The following is a 14,195-nucleotide window of genomic DNA, read 5'->3' as shown; positions in this document are numbered from 1 at the left end:
TCCATTTTTATATATGGGTACTATGAGAGCTCTACTCCAATCATCGGGAATTCGTCCCTCTGTCCAGGCTTTCTGAACTATGCAGTGCAGCCACTGTAAGACTTTTATACCACCATAATTCAGCATTTCTGGTCGAATATCATCTACTCCTGCTGCCTTTCCACATTTCAAGCCTTTGATGGCTTTTTCTACTTCAAGTATGGATATGTATTCCTGACTGCATGCCTGGTCAGTGTTTTTTATCACTGTGCTGTCATCACTGCTTGTTTCATTTAGCAGTTTTTCAAAGTAATTACTCCATACTTCAAGGATTTCTTTTTCTCCTGTTTTCATGTCACCTTTATCATCTCTAACTCCTTTTACACCACTCTTTCCTCCATTCCTAAGCTTCTTCAACAACCTCCAGAATATTTTGCCACCTTCTTGGTATTTATTTTCTATATTCTTGCCAAAGTCCTCCCATGACTTTTGTTTAGCTAGTTTTACACACTGTTTAGCTTTCTTACATTTGTCTCTGTATTCTGTAAGAGTAAAAGCTGATTTATTTGCCAGGAACTTTTGATATGCTTTCTTCTTTTCCTTCACTGCCTCTTTAACTTCCTGTGTCCACCAGGGAGTTCTGATTTTTTTATCCTTGCCCACAATCTCACCACATGACTCTCTGGCAGAATCAATCAATGTTTTCTTCAGAGTTTGCCACTGAATCTCCAAGGTTTGATTCCTGTTCTCAAACTCTTTCATTTTCTTTTTAATAATCTTTCTGTATTTTAGTCTACAGTTCACATCTGAGAGCTGCACAACTTTTATTCGCTTTAAAACTTTCTTACATGTTATTCTTTTCAATATGAAACTAAATAGTGATCACTTCCAATTTCAAATCCTCTGTACACTCTGGTGTCCTGCACCAGGGAGAAAACATCACTATCAACAATAACATAGTCAATGAGACTTTTCTTATTCCTAGCCTCTTCTCTCCATGTGAATTTGTGCACATTTTTATGTTGGAACATGGTGTTAGTAATAACCAGTCCATGTCCTGAGCAGAAATCCAACAGATATTTGCCATTATTATTAGCTTTGCTCTTTTCTCCAAATTTTCCCAAAATATTTTTGTATGTCTCACAATCATTTCCTACTCTGCTATTTAGATCCCCAACAAGGACCAACTTTTCCTTTCTCATTGTGTCAGTTGCTTTTTCTAAAGCGTCAAAAAATTCCTCCACTTCTGCCTTCTGTGGGACCATAGGCACAAATAAGTCTCATTGTCCAGTTCCCCATTGTCATATTTGCCCACATTACTCTACTTGAGACTGACTGCCATTCAAGAAGATTATCCTCGTATTTTGTGTTGAATACTATGGCTACTCCTTCTTTTCCTTGATTTTCATTGCCTGAATATAACATTTTGTATTTATTGCTGAGAAAGATCTCACCAGTTTTGGTCTTTTTTGTTTCAGTCACCACTATTATGTCGATCTGGTACTTATCTAATTCCTCAGCTAGCTCCATTTCTTTGCCATTCAGGCTTCTTACGTTGATAGTACCGATCTTTAACTCTGGTGATGTTGAGTTGGGGTTTGTTTTCAGATTTGTTCCAGTAGCTGACTTTTCGCTGTTCACCCTGGTTTCCTGGCGAAAACAACGGGGGCCTTGTTTAACCGGGCGACGCCCCAGCCTGCATGAAATTTTGTCATGTTGTACCATCCTTTTTTTTATTTTGGTTTAACCAATAAGAATACAATTTGGTCGGCTAAATCCCAAATTGCCAGGCCATCCTCGTTCATTCAGTATCAAAGTAGATACCCAACAGGGTGCACCACGAGAAGGTGAGGATTGGACATTAGGTCAGAAGCCCTGGTCGTTTCTCCGCATTCCTTTAAAGTCTATGTGGAGGTCTCCTCTCAGTTATACAGCTTTGACTCTTAAGCACCCCCTTTTTCAAATAAACACAGCATCTTAACTTTTTTTTTTTTTTAAATCATAAAAATCATTTTAGAAGAATTAAAGCTTGAATGAGAAGAGAATATTGTTACTGTTTATTGCATCGTCATCAAATTCCTAATATATACCCTCAAGAGGTACAGGATGTAGTGTACTGTTTATTGCAACGATTAAAATTATTGATGAAATGGCAATAAAAATGACATATAAGGAGATAACTCTTAATTAATTTTAATATACTGCAAATTAGATTTATAAATCATCTGTGCATTTGTGGAGCTCAGTTGGTTTAGGTGAGCACTTTGGTTGTAAAGAGCTGCGTTCAAATCCTGTCTGTGACATGGGAAACCTTTATCAGAACTTTTATCAGTTTTCAGTCAGATGATTTAGCTGGTCTCATTGAAGTGGAGCGTTTTTTGTCCCTCATATCAAACAAACTGGCCAGAAGAATTCCTGTAATGTCCTGTGTGCTCCACCCTTGGGTGAAGCACACAGGACATTACAGGAATATGGATTAACCTTCCTATTCCATCAGATTTGGTTTTGAACATGTGCATCTTAAATTGAGTCTGTGCATGAGCTGAAATCAGCAAAGAGGTTTATGATTTTATTTATCAAGTTTAGTTTAACTACAGATCCATTTCAACCATACGGTGAATGTAGAATATGTGAATGTCTTCCTTATAGAAATATATTAACATTACATGTACAATGTAAACTGTTTTCCATTTGAAAGTGCAAGATGTTATGGCTACAGACACATTGCATTGAAATTCAAATGAGTAGGCATAAGATTTTTTTATTTATTTTTATTTTTTTAAATTTTTTTTTTTTTATGGAGGAGGAGGGTGGTCTGACAAACAAGACAATTTTTTTACACTAATATATGAAATTCATGTTAACATTAATCTGAAAAATGTTGCAGACCATGTGACCTCCAAAACTTAGATTTGTGCTTCATAAATCTCGGTTGGAGGTTTTTGACTTGGTTTTCCAGCTTTGAGGAATCAGAGAAGCTTTTACAGCAACATCGTACAACTTGAATTTGTTTAATTCAAAACTAATAATTTCTATTCCTTGAGTTAGACTTAATCTATAAGTCATCAAGTATCCACTTGGGAGGAGCAAGTGCAGTTTTTTGGATTCACTAACACAAAATACGAGGGTTGTTTGAAAACTTTGGTAAAAAAAAATAAGTTAAACACATTTTTTTTAGAAAAAATCACCTTTATTTCTTAACATAGTCTCCACCGAGGTCTGCATATTTGGTCCAGTGAGTTCCAATTTTTTCATCCCATCTAAAAAGTAGGATTTGTCAAATTGTGCAAAATAGTCATTGACAGCCTTGATGACATCCTCGTTTGAAGAAAATTTTTTCCCACCGAACCAAATTTTTAAGTTTAGGCAATTTTGCCATTTCAACTGCCGATGTGTGGGACAGTACATTGTCTCGATGAAAGAGTACTTTATTTTGTGCTCCAATATTGGCCATTTTTTCTTCACATCTTCTTTTAAACAGTCTAACAATGATGCATAATAGACTCCTGTTATTGTCTTACCCTTTTCCAAATAGCCTATCATGATAATTCCTTGGGAATCCCAAAAAACAGTGTCCATCACCTTCCCAGCTGACAAAACATTCTTTGCTTTTTTTTTGGTGCTCTTTCACCGAGCATTGTCCACTGTTTTGATTGCAGCTTGGACTCAGGTGTGTAGTGGTGGATCCAAGTTTCGTCTACAGTCACAAATTGATGCAAAAAAATCCTGCAAATTGTGATTGAACTTTGCCAAACACCGTGTTGAAATGTCTTTTCACAAACGTTTTTGATCAACGGTCAACAATCGTGGCACCCATTTAAACGACCACGTTTAAACTCATTTATCTAAAAATAAATAGTCTTTAATGCTGTTGCAGAGTCCCCATGAACTGCATCTAACTGGGCTTTGATCTGTGTAGCCGTTCACTTCTTCAAATAAAAGTGTTTTATCACTGCAAGAAACTCGTTTTTCTCCATTTTTATGAAAAATGCGAACACAGTCATTTTAAATGTTTGCCAAATGAGAACTACACATCACATGTGGCTATAATTTTGCCAGGGGTCATTAAAATGATGATGTGTGCTGACACTGGTATAAATGAACGAATTGTGTCGTCGTCGTCTATTGGGAATTTATCAAACTTTTCAAACAACCCTCGTAACCTGCCTAAATGAAATTAATTTCAATTATAGGTTGAAAAAAAAAGTTTTAAATTTCATAAGTGTAATGATCACTTATGTGTGTTTAGTCTTTTGTTATGAATGTACATTGATAATCGAGGTTTAATTCTTTTTTATTCAAGGTGTTTATTTATTTTTTTTTTTTCTTTCAGTATTTTTAATATTCCATATGAATAAATATTTTGTTATTAGTTAAGTGTCATAACTAGCAGAAGATAATAGTAAAGTAACTTAAAAAATCTATCCCACATGTTTGAGTTTCATGCTTTAAACTAGTCATTCACGGCTATTTAAATTTGTAATCTCTTTGGAGAAGAATGTGGAGAATGAAACGCTAAGTTCTTCCAGTTCCTTTCCAGCATTATAAATTCTGCTGCCTTTCATCATGTGACTAGTTTGGAGTACAAACTGGATGTGTGGCCCGATTACATGCATGATAGTATTTGTAAGTGAAAAATGTTAAATAATTTCTCACATGAATAACATAATATGAATAGTTTGGTCATTTCTAAAATAAATTTTCCATATATAGCAAGTACACATCTCTCCGCTGGAAGAGAACTATACCATTGACCTTAGGCCTTTCATGAATCCTTCTTCTCATACTGTGTCACATGTAAGTTGCTATATAAATATATATATATATATAGAGAGAGAGAGAGAGAGAGAGATTTTATTATTATCCTTTAAAAGTAACTTATTATCATTTGATCATCATCATCAGAGGTGTCAAGGACTCATTGAAGGAGGGCACTGATCACCCACACCAGCTGTTATACCTTCTCTTGAATTCATTTACACTAGATGCACTCGCCACTTCAACAAACTACTGGTTCCACTCGCTCACTGCTCTATAAGAAAGAAAAACGTAGCTTTTCTCGTCTTGTCTTCTCACAGCATTCCGTATAATGAAAAATTTCATCAACCTATATCCCATAACATCCCTTTTGATACGTATATCATATCAACTCCTGCTGATAGCCAGTGTCTACAGTCCACATAATCTCAATCTATCTCCTAATAACATAGTAAGAATAGTTTGGTCATTTCTAAAATAAATTTCCCACACACACACACACACACATACATACATACATACATACATACATATATATATATATATATATATAGCAAGTACACATCTCTCTGCTGGAAGAGAACTATACCATTGATCTTAGGCCTTTCATGAATCCTTCTTAACATACATTCCATAATTCTGTTATCAACTTTGTAAGTCTTCTTTGCATCCTTCCCCCACAGCTTCCATGTGACTGACATCTTTCCTACTTTTTTTTTGTGGTCCACCCTCTTAGTAGGTATCTACATGGCAATTGAACAAATAATCATGATTGACAATTTGGAACCTATTCAGTCTAACTATTCTGTCCTGGCTTAAATTACACATGCAGTATAATGATACAACATAATCATACTGCAGATATCATTTAAGTGCCAATAAAGAATATACTTAAACAAGGCCCTACTGTTTTCATCAATAAAACAGAGCAAAGAGAGAAAAGTATGGTACATGGACAATCTAAACCTCAAGAGAATTGAGAGATGCTTTCATCAACATAAGAATAAAACACTGGAAAAAGATGAAGTGTGCAAAGGAATTACAAAAATATATCAATATAAGTAGTGTTGTTGAAACAAAGAAAACTAGAACAGATGAGATGCCACTGAATAACCATATGATGAATGATTTAATCATTAATAGGCAACGGTGATTACAGAAAGGGAGGTGGCTATTAGAATTCCTCTACTTCTTCAGCTATTAGCTGAAGAAGTAGAGGAATTCTTTCAGTCATTCAAGAGGACAGTTAATGCAAAGGAAAAGAAAAGCTGGTTGTTCTTGGAAAACAAACAGAGCAGGAAATCAATCATAAACATGTAGCATTGTTCTGAAGACATTTAGAGAAACGGTTAGTAATAATGGTAAGTAATGCTAGATTCCATACAGGACATTAACTATTTGCTACAAACAACATGTTGTAACATTATGATGTGCATAAATTTATGTGGAGTGAAAACAAAAAATAAGTCTTACTGACCATAGTATGGTTGTTGTTGATGATGATGATATCTTTACACTAGCCTGGGCAAGAGTATACAGGGGATTTGAAATAGGAAGTGGTCACCTATTTAATTTTGGAAGGATAAAAATATACATCATATTGGAAAAAAAAAAAGTACAAAACTTTTAAAAGGAATGAAAGACAAGCAGCATTAAGAGTAAATTGTAGATCTGAATATGCAAATATTATTGGGGGAAAAAAAAAAGTGAAAGAGTTTGAAAATAAGAACCAAAAACTAAGAGAATCCTTCTTAGGATATCTCCATCTTGATCTCGCAAGGAGGCATGATGCACTAATGACCTCAAGAGCTATGCTAATAAGGTCTCCCTAGCTGGACACGTCAAGAGGTAGTTGCAGGGCAAGTGGAAGCGGGCATCGCTACGAACGGGGTGTCACCCCCAGGGCACGGTTCATAAGTTAATTTTTAAGAAACAAAATTTTTATCAGAAAAACAAAAAATTCTTAGAATGATCAATATTAAAATAAATAAGGGCAGATATACTGAATAAAAATTTTAAAATATTGTATATTGCCGCCCCTTTGATCGGCCGGCTGTTTACAATTTTGCAGCGAGAGCAGGCTAAATGCTTGCCTGCAGAATGTTGTTTCTACTGCAGTCTACCTGAAGTGAAACGGTGAACGGTTTTTATGTGCAGAAACGAATTTTCGTACAAAATATTTGTTGCTAGTTTACCAGTCATATGGTACGCATCTCATGGTAGGCTACTGACAATAGCACAGTGCGAACTATATATGATGTAAGTGAAAAATGGAAGATTCTGAGGGAAAGCATAATTACTGCTACAGAATTGCATTTAGTCAAAAAAGAAGAGGAAAGAGAGAGAGAAAAGAAAGAAACCATGGATGACGGAAAATAACACAAAGAAGAACGTTAGTTAATAGTAAAACAGAGGAGAAAAAAAAAAGCAGTATAAAGACTCAAGGAGGGAGATACAAAGAGAGATAAGAAGGAAAAAGGAAGAGTGTTTAGATGAAATAAGTAAAGATACAACAGCAAAGGCAGAAAGAAAGGACATAAAAGGTGTTTATAAAAACATTAATATGATGACAGGAAGGAGAAAGATGCAAAGGACTGGAGCAACCAAGAATGAAAGAGATGAAATTCTGATAGAAAAAGAGAAGATATTACAGAGATGGGAAGAATATGTAAGTAAACTTTATGAAGACAGGGAAAGAGGAGAAAATCAAAGGAAAGAATATAGTGGGCAGAGACTGTGCATCATGAGGGAGGAATTGAATCTAGCAATTCAAAAGATGAAAGAAGGAAAATCGCCTGGAATAGATAGTATAAAGATAGAACTTATAAGGAATATAGGTGAAAAAGGTATGGAAGTGTTATGGCAAATTATTAATGGAATTTATGAAGGACAAGAATTACCAGAGGAGTTTAGAAGATCAATTTTTATCCCCATTTCAAAAAAGACGGGAGTTTTAGACTGTAATAATTTTAGAACGATAAGTCTTATAACTCACACAGCAAAAAATTCTGGTGCAAATAATGTTAGAGAGAATTAGGAATAAAATAGAAAAAAAAATGAATGAGGAACAGTTTTGGATTCAGAATCAACAGACGACCTAGAGAGGCTATAACTTTTCTAAGAATTATTGGGGAGAAAACACTAAACCATGGTGGAAAGTTGTTTTTGGGATTTCTAGATTTTGAAAAGGTATTTGATACAGTGAAACATAAAAGGCTTTTTGACATTCTAGAACATATGGATATATGGAGAACAGGAATCAAACCTTGGAGATTCAGTGGCAAACTCTGAAGAAAACATTGATTGATTCTGCCAGAGAGGCATGTGGTGAGGTTGTGTGCAAGGATAAAAAAATCAGAACTCCCTGGTGGACACAGGAAGTTAAAGAGGCAGTGAAGGAAAAGAAGAAACCATATCAAAAGTTCGTGGCAAATAAGTCAGCTTTTACTCTTACAGAATACAGAGACAAATGTAAGAAAGCTAAACAGTGTGTAAAACTAGCTAAACAAAAGTCATGGGAGGACTTTGGCAAGAATATAGAAAATGAATATCAAAAAGGTGGCAAAATATTCTGGAGGTTGTTGAAGAAGCTTAGGAATGGAGGAAAGAGTGCTGTAAAAGGAGTTAGAGATGATAAAGGTGAAATGAAAACAGGAGAAAAAGATATCCTTGAATTATGGAGTAATTACTTTGAAAAACTGCTAAATGAAACAAGCAGTGATGACAGCACAGTGATAAAAAACACTGACCAGGCATGCAGTCAGGAATACATATCCATACTTGAAGTAGAAAAAGCCATCAAAGGCTTGAAATGTGGAAAGGCAGCAGGAGTAGATGATATTCGACCAGAAATGCTGAATTATGGTGGTATAAAAGTCTTACAGTGGCTGCACTGCATAATTCAGAAAGCCTGGACAGAGGAACGAATTCCCGATGATTAGAGTAGAGCTCTCATAGTACCCATATATAAAAATGGAAATAAAACTGAATGTGAGAATTACAGAGGTATTTCCCTACTGAGTGTTTCTGACAAGATCTATGCAAGTATACTTGAGAAACGGTTGAGAAGAATTGTGGAAGAAAAGCTTAGTGAAGAACAAGCTGGATTCAGGCCAAATAGAGGCTGTCAGGATCAGATCTTCACTTTATGACAAATAGTCGAGAAAGCATGGGAATATAATAAAGATCTGTATTTAAGTTTTGTCGATTTGGAAAAGGCATATGACAAGGTGCCAAGAGAGAAGCTATTCAATACGCTGCAGTTATATGGTGTCAATGGGGCATTATATCAAGCAATACTTAGTCTTTATTTGAGTTGTAAATCAGCAGTTAGAATTGAAGGAAGTACAGGAAGATGGTTTAATGTTAAATCTGGTGTGAGACAAGGATGTACATTATCCCCTCTGTTATTCATTATCTATATGGATCACATTATGAAGGAAAGTGGTATTAAACCTGATATCAAAATTGGAGATGTTAATCTCAGCTCTTTGCTTTATGCGGATGATGTTATACTTCTAAATAAATCCGCTACAAGTCTGCAAGATTCTCTGACTAAATTCAATAGCTATTGTAATAGATATGGTATGAAGGTCAGCAATAAAAAGACAAAGACAATGAAAATAGGCAGAATCATTGAAAATGTCAACTGTGTTGTGAATGGAGAACCTGTGGAACAATTAAAACGTTTCAGCTACTTAGGCACAATTTTTACTGAAGATGGTAAATTAAATATAGAAATAGACAACAGAATCAGCAAAGCTGATATGGTGGGAAGTCAATTGAATAAATTCATATGGAATAAGAGAGTAATTAGTCAGAACACTAAATTAGCTGTATACAAGACAGTGTTCAAACCAGTTTTAACTTATGGATCTGAGAGCTGGTTCAGAAGTAAAACACTTGACCACAGACTAGAGACCGCAGATATGAGAGTCCTGAGAAAGATTAGAGACGTGAACAGATTGCATCAATGGCAATATCATATTAAAAATGAGGATATTAGGAAAGAACTTGACATTGTCAGCATCCAGGAATGCATTAGCAGAGCTAATCTCAGGTGGTATGGTCCCTTAAATAGAATGGGAGAGGAAAGATTAGCAAAACAAGTGTTCTCTGGCAGGTTGGCAGGAAAATGACCCAGAGGAAGACCAAGATATAGGTGGATTGATATGGTGCAAAGTGCCTTAGACGATAGAAATATAAGATCTGATAATGTTGGAGTCTTGACAAGTAACAGACTGATTTGGAGGAAAATTGTAGATAGGAAGTTAGTAATGATGTAATTTTTTCATGTAGTACTGTCATATCCTGTACACCCCTTGAGGGTACATGGCAGGAATTTGATGATGATGATGAACATTGGATATTGACTCTTATGACTTGGAAATTTTAAAGAGATTATATTGGTCACAAATAGCTTCAGTATGTGTAAATGGAGAGGAGACAGGAAATTCCCGGTGGAGAGAGAGAGAAGTTAGACAAGGATGCAAGTTATCACCATTACTGTTTAACCTTTATAGCTTAGAGAGGCACTTCAGGATGTAGAAGAAGGAATAAAAATAAACGAAAGAATCATTAATAATTTAAGATATGCGGATGATGTAGTGGTGATAGCAGAAAGTGAAAATGGGTTACAACAAATTGTTCAAAGAATTGAAAACTCTTCTAAAGAGTATGGACTAAGAATTAAAAGAATTAACACAAAAAAGACCAAGATAATGATAATGGGTAGAAAAATAAGAGATAATGTAAAAATAAGAGACCTCAGGGAGTCATCGAGGGAGGGCACATAATGCACGCACCAGCTATCATACTTGTTCTTGAATTCATTCACACTGCTTGCACACACAACTTCTAATAGCAATCTATTCCAATCACACTAACCACCCTATGAGAGAAAAATCAGCCCTAATCCCCTTCTTAGTGGCATTTTCTCAACTTCCAGGGATGTCCTTTTCCCACCCTCCATAAAATGAAAATTCCATCAGCTGAAATTCTGTATCAACCTTTCAGAAGTTTGTAAATCTCAATCATATCACCCCTCTTTCTCCTGTTTGCTGATGTCTGCAGTATACACGTTCTCAATCTGACTTCATATTCCACAATCCTGATATCATTTTTAACACACTCTTTTGCACTCTCTCCAGTGTATCAGGATCACAACGGAAACCAGACCAGTCCTGCACACAATAGTTCAAGTGAGATCTCTTCAAGGCTTTGCAAAGAGGCAAAATAACATCCTTATCTTTACATGTGAAAGTTTGTTAAAGCATTACAATTATCTTTTGAGTTGTATTTGCAATCTTTGCTACGTGGCCCCTGAACTTCAACTTGCTATTTATTAACACTCCAAGATCCATAGCCTGATCAGTTTCTTCTAGAATAATCCCACCAATATAATATGATATTAGATATCTAATCACACCGCACTGCATGACTTTGCATTTACTGACATTGAACTGACATTCATTTCCCATGCCCATAATTCCATGTTTATTCAAATCATACTGCAAGTACTGCATATCAGCAGCATTCCTGATTACTTTACCTATCTTTGCATCATTAGTGGGGGGTGGGGGGGGGGGGGGGTGGGGGGGGGGGGGGGTGGGGGGGGGGGGGGGTGGGGGGGGGGGGGGGTGGGGGGGGGGGGGGGTGGGGGGGGGGGGGGGTGGGGGGGGGGGGGGGTGGGGGGGGGGGGGGGTGGGGGGGGGGGGGGGTGGGGGGGGGGGGGGGTGGGGGGGGGGGGGGGTGGGGGGGGGGGGGGGTGGGGGGGGGGGGGGGTGGGGGGGGGGGGGGGTGGGGGGGGGGGGGGGTGGGGGGGGGGGGGGGTGGGGGGGGGGGGGGGTGGGGGGGGGGGGGGGTGGGGGGGGGGGGGGGTGGGGGGGGGGGGGGGTGGGGGGGGGGGGGGGTGGGGGGGGGGGGGGGTGGGGGGGGGGGGGGGTGGGGGGGGGGGGGGGTGGGGGGGGGGGGGGGTGGGGGGGGGGGGGGGTGGGGGGGGGGGGGGGTGGGGGGGGGGGGGGGTGGGGGGGGGGGGGGGTGGGGGGGGGGGGGGGTGGGGGGGGGGGGGTCTTTGGATCTTAATGCCAATCTCTTCTCGTATTCCAGTTTTGCCTTCCTCACCATACTAGTCACTCTCCTGGCCTGAGTCTTATATTCTTCATGCATCTGCTCTCCATCCCTCTCCTTATATCTCTTCCATAATCTCTTTTTCACCTGCAAGGTGAAAGGAGGAAGTCCAATTCCTTCCTCCATTGAACTGTCCAAGTTGATATCTAAGACTATTATAATCACCCGCCTTATAATTCCACATACGTTCCCCTTTTCTTTGATACTTCTGCATGTCTATGCGGTTGGATCTACTTCTCCCCTGATGACTCAGTCCATCTTGGGAGAGCGTATATATACTTGGATGAATGAATGTGGAAGACAATCGCAAACATCCATGCCTAATTGGGATTTGAACCCGCAGCCTTTAGGCTGGAGAGCAGATATGCTAACCACTTGGCCAACCAGGCTGGTGATATGAATATATAAAAAAGGAGAAAAATAAAACATAAGGAATATAGAAATGGAAAAAAAAAAAAACAAGCTTTTTTCAATAAGAATAAAGTAATTTTTTGAGTTAGAACAGATAGCTGACATGAAGAAAATGAAAAAAGTGACCGTTGTTGGAGATCTGAACAGCATAGTAGGAAATGGATCCCACTAGACATATGGGAACATTTTGAGAATATTTGGAGAAAAGGGCAAAGCTAATAATAATGATAAGTATTTGCTGGCCTTCTGCTCAGGACACAGACTAGTCATTACTAACACAATGTTTCAACATAGAAATGTTCACATGGAGAGAAGGTAAAAGAAATAAGAAAAGCTTCATTGGCTATGTCATTGTTGATAGTGATATCAGGCCATTGGGCTGAAGGTCTTCTGATGTAAATCTCCCAAATATGGGGCAGTCTCATGCAACCAAATTTGTTGAGGTTTGGCGTGTTTCTTAGGGCTGAAGCTGATTTTATGAATAGCCTTTCAAATTTGAATTTACTACGGTGTAATACCCTGGCTTTCTTCCACTGTATTCTGTGGCGTGTATCCAGAGCATGGTCTACAAGACCAGAGTGGCTACTGGTGAAAACAGATGTAGTTCTTGTGTTCTGAAATTCTGATATTTGCTGTCCTGCCTGTTTGGCCAAAGTAGGACAGTTTACAGCTGCAAGGGACCTGGTACACCAGGTAGATCTAAGGGAAGTGGTTGGTCTTTTGTGGAGCAGATAAGGGACGCCAATTTTCTATATGGTCTGTAACAAGTGGTCGTCATGTTTTTAGGATTTTTGTAAATTTTTTCCAAGGTGCCTCAGATGTTAGGGAATAGTGATGGATTTAGAGTAATCCTTGTTATGAGTAAGGGGGGGGGGGATTCACTGGTTTCAATGTTTTTTGGAGGGGGTAGCCATTGACTGAGAAAGTGTTGAGGATGTGGTTAAGTTCTGTGGTTAGAGCATTGTCATTTGAACAGATAAGTTTAGCCCTGTTGTGTAGTGTCTTAATAACTCCACTCCATATTGTTGTGAGGGGGGGGGGGGTTGTTGGTGAATGTATCTGCCTGTATGGGTCGGTTTTCTATAAACTGAGAAGACCAAGGTTCCATCAGGCTGGTGGGTGACTAGTGTATCTAAGAAAGGGAGGCTGTTGTTTTTCTCCTTTTCCAGGGTGAACTTGATTCTGGGTGTTGGTTGTTTAGGTGTGTTAGGAAGGAGAAGATGTGGAGCCATGTGGCCAAATAGCAAACACATCATCAACATAGCAAAGCCATATGGTTGGTTTCTGTGGAGCAGAGTTTAAGGCTTTCTCTTCAAAAGTCTCCATAAAAAAGTTGGCCAAGAATGGGGAGAGTGATGAACCCATGGCTGTCTCCTCTATTTGTTTGTAGAATTTTCTTTGCCAAATGAAATAGCCTGAGTTCATAGTGAACTGAAATAGGGCTGAGATATCGGGAGGAAATTTAGCTTGGATGAGCTCTAAGATTTCTTTGAGTGGGAATGTGAATAAGGAGGAGACGTCAAAACTGACCATATGTCAGTATGTTGGAGTGTAAGGTTTTTCTATGCTGGCTTTGAAGTGGGCTGTTTTTTATGTGTGACGGTGTGTTGCCAGTATAGTGTGTGAGCACTTTGGCCAAATGTTTAGCTAATTTGTATGTGGGGGAATCAATGCCATCCACTATGGGACGTAATGGCACATTTTATGAACACTTCTATGAACCCTGCTCCGCTGAACTGGCAACCATCATTCCTCTGCATTCTGTTGAGCTTGTTAAAACAAGAGCAACAGCTACCCAAAATTGCTTTTCAGTCCAGCTGCAAATGCACTGAACCTGCTTCTCCTCTTCCTCATTTATATCATCTACCTCTGTCCTCTGGAACAGCTTTCATGAAGAAGTGTTGCCCAATAACTGCAAC

At 38.5% G+C, this 14,195-nt stretch overlaps 1 protein-coding gene across 1 annotated transcript in view; it reads left to right on the top strand.

The window, feature by feature from the left end:
- Positions 1-14,195, top strand: part of LOC150108972 (H(+)/Cl(-) exchange transporter 7-like) — a 327,290-nt gene that overhangs the window by 256,807 nt on the left and 56,288 nt on the right. The window contains exon 21 of the mRNA XM_090401357.1: positions 4,693-4,776. Within this exon, the coding sequence (XP_090257483.1) occupies positions 4,693-4,776 (84 nt within the window). The remainder of the gene's footprint in view (positions 1-4,692; positions 4,777-14,195) is intronic.

Source organism: Typopeltis vanoorti, chromosome 2 (genome assembly GCF_054136105.1).
Source record: "Typopeltis vanoorti isolate ZY-2024b chromosome 2, IOZ_Tvanoo_1.0, whole genome shotgun sequence".
Classification (NCBI taxonomy): domain Eukaryota; kingdom Metazoa; phylum Arthropoda; class Arachnida; order Uropygi; family Thelyphonidae; genus Typopeltis; species Typopeltis vanoorti.
Note: the sequence above shows the minus strand (reverse complement) of the source record. Positions and strands in the feature narration are given on the sequence as shown.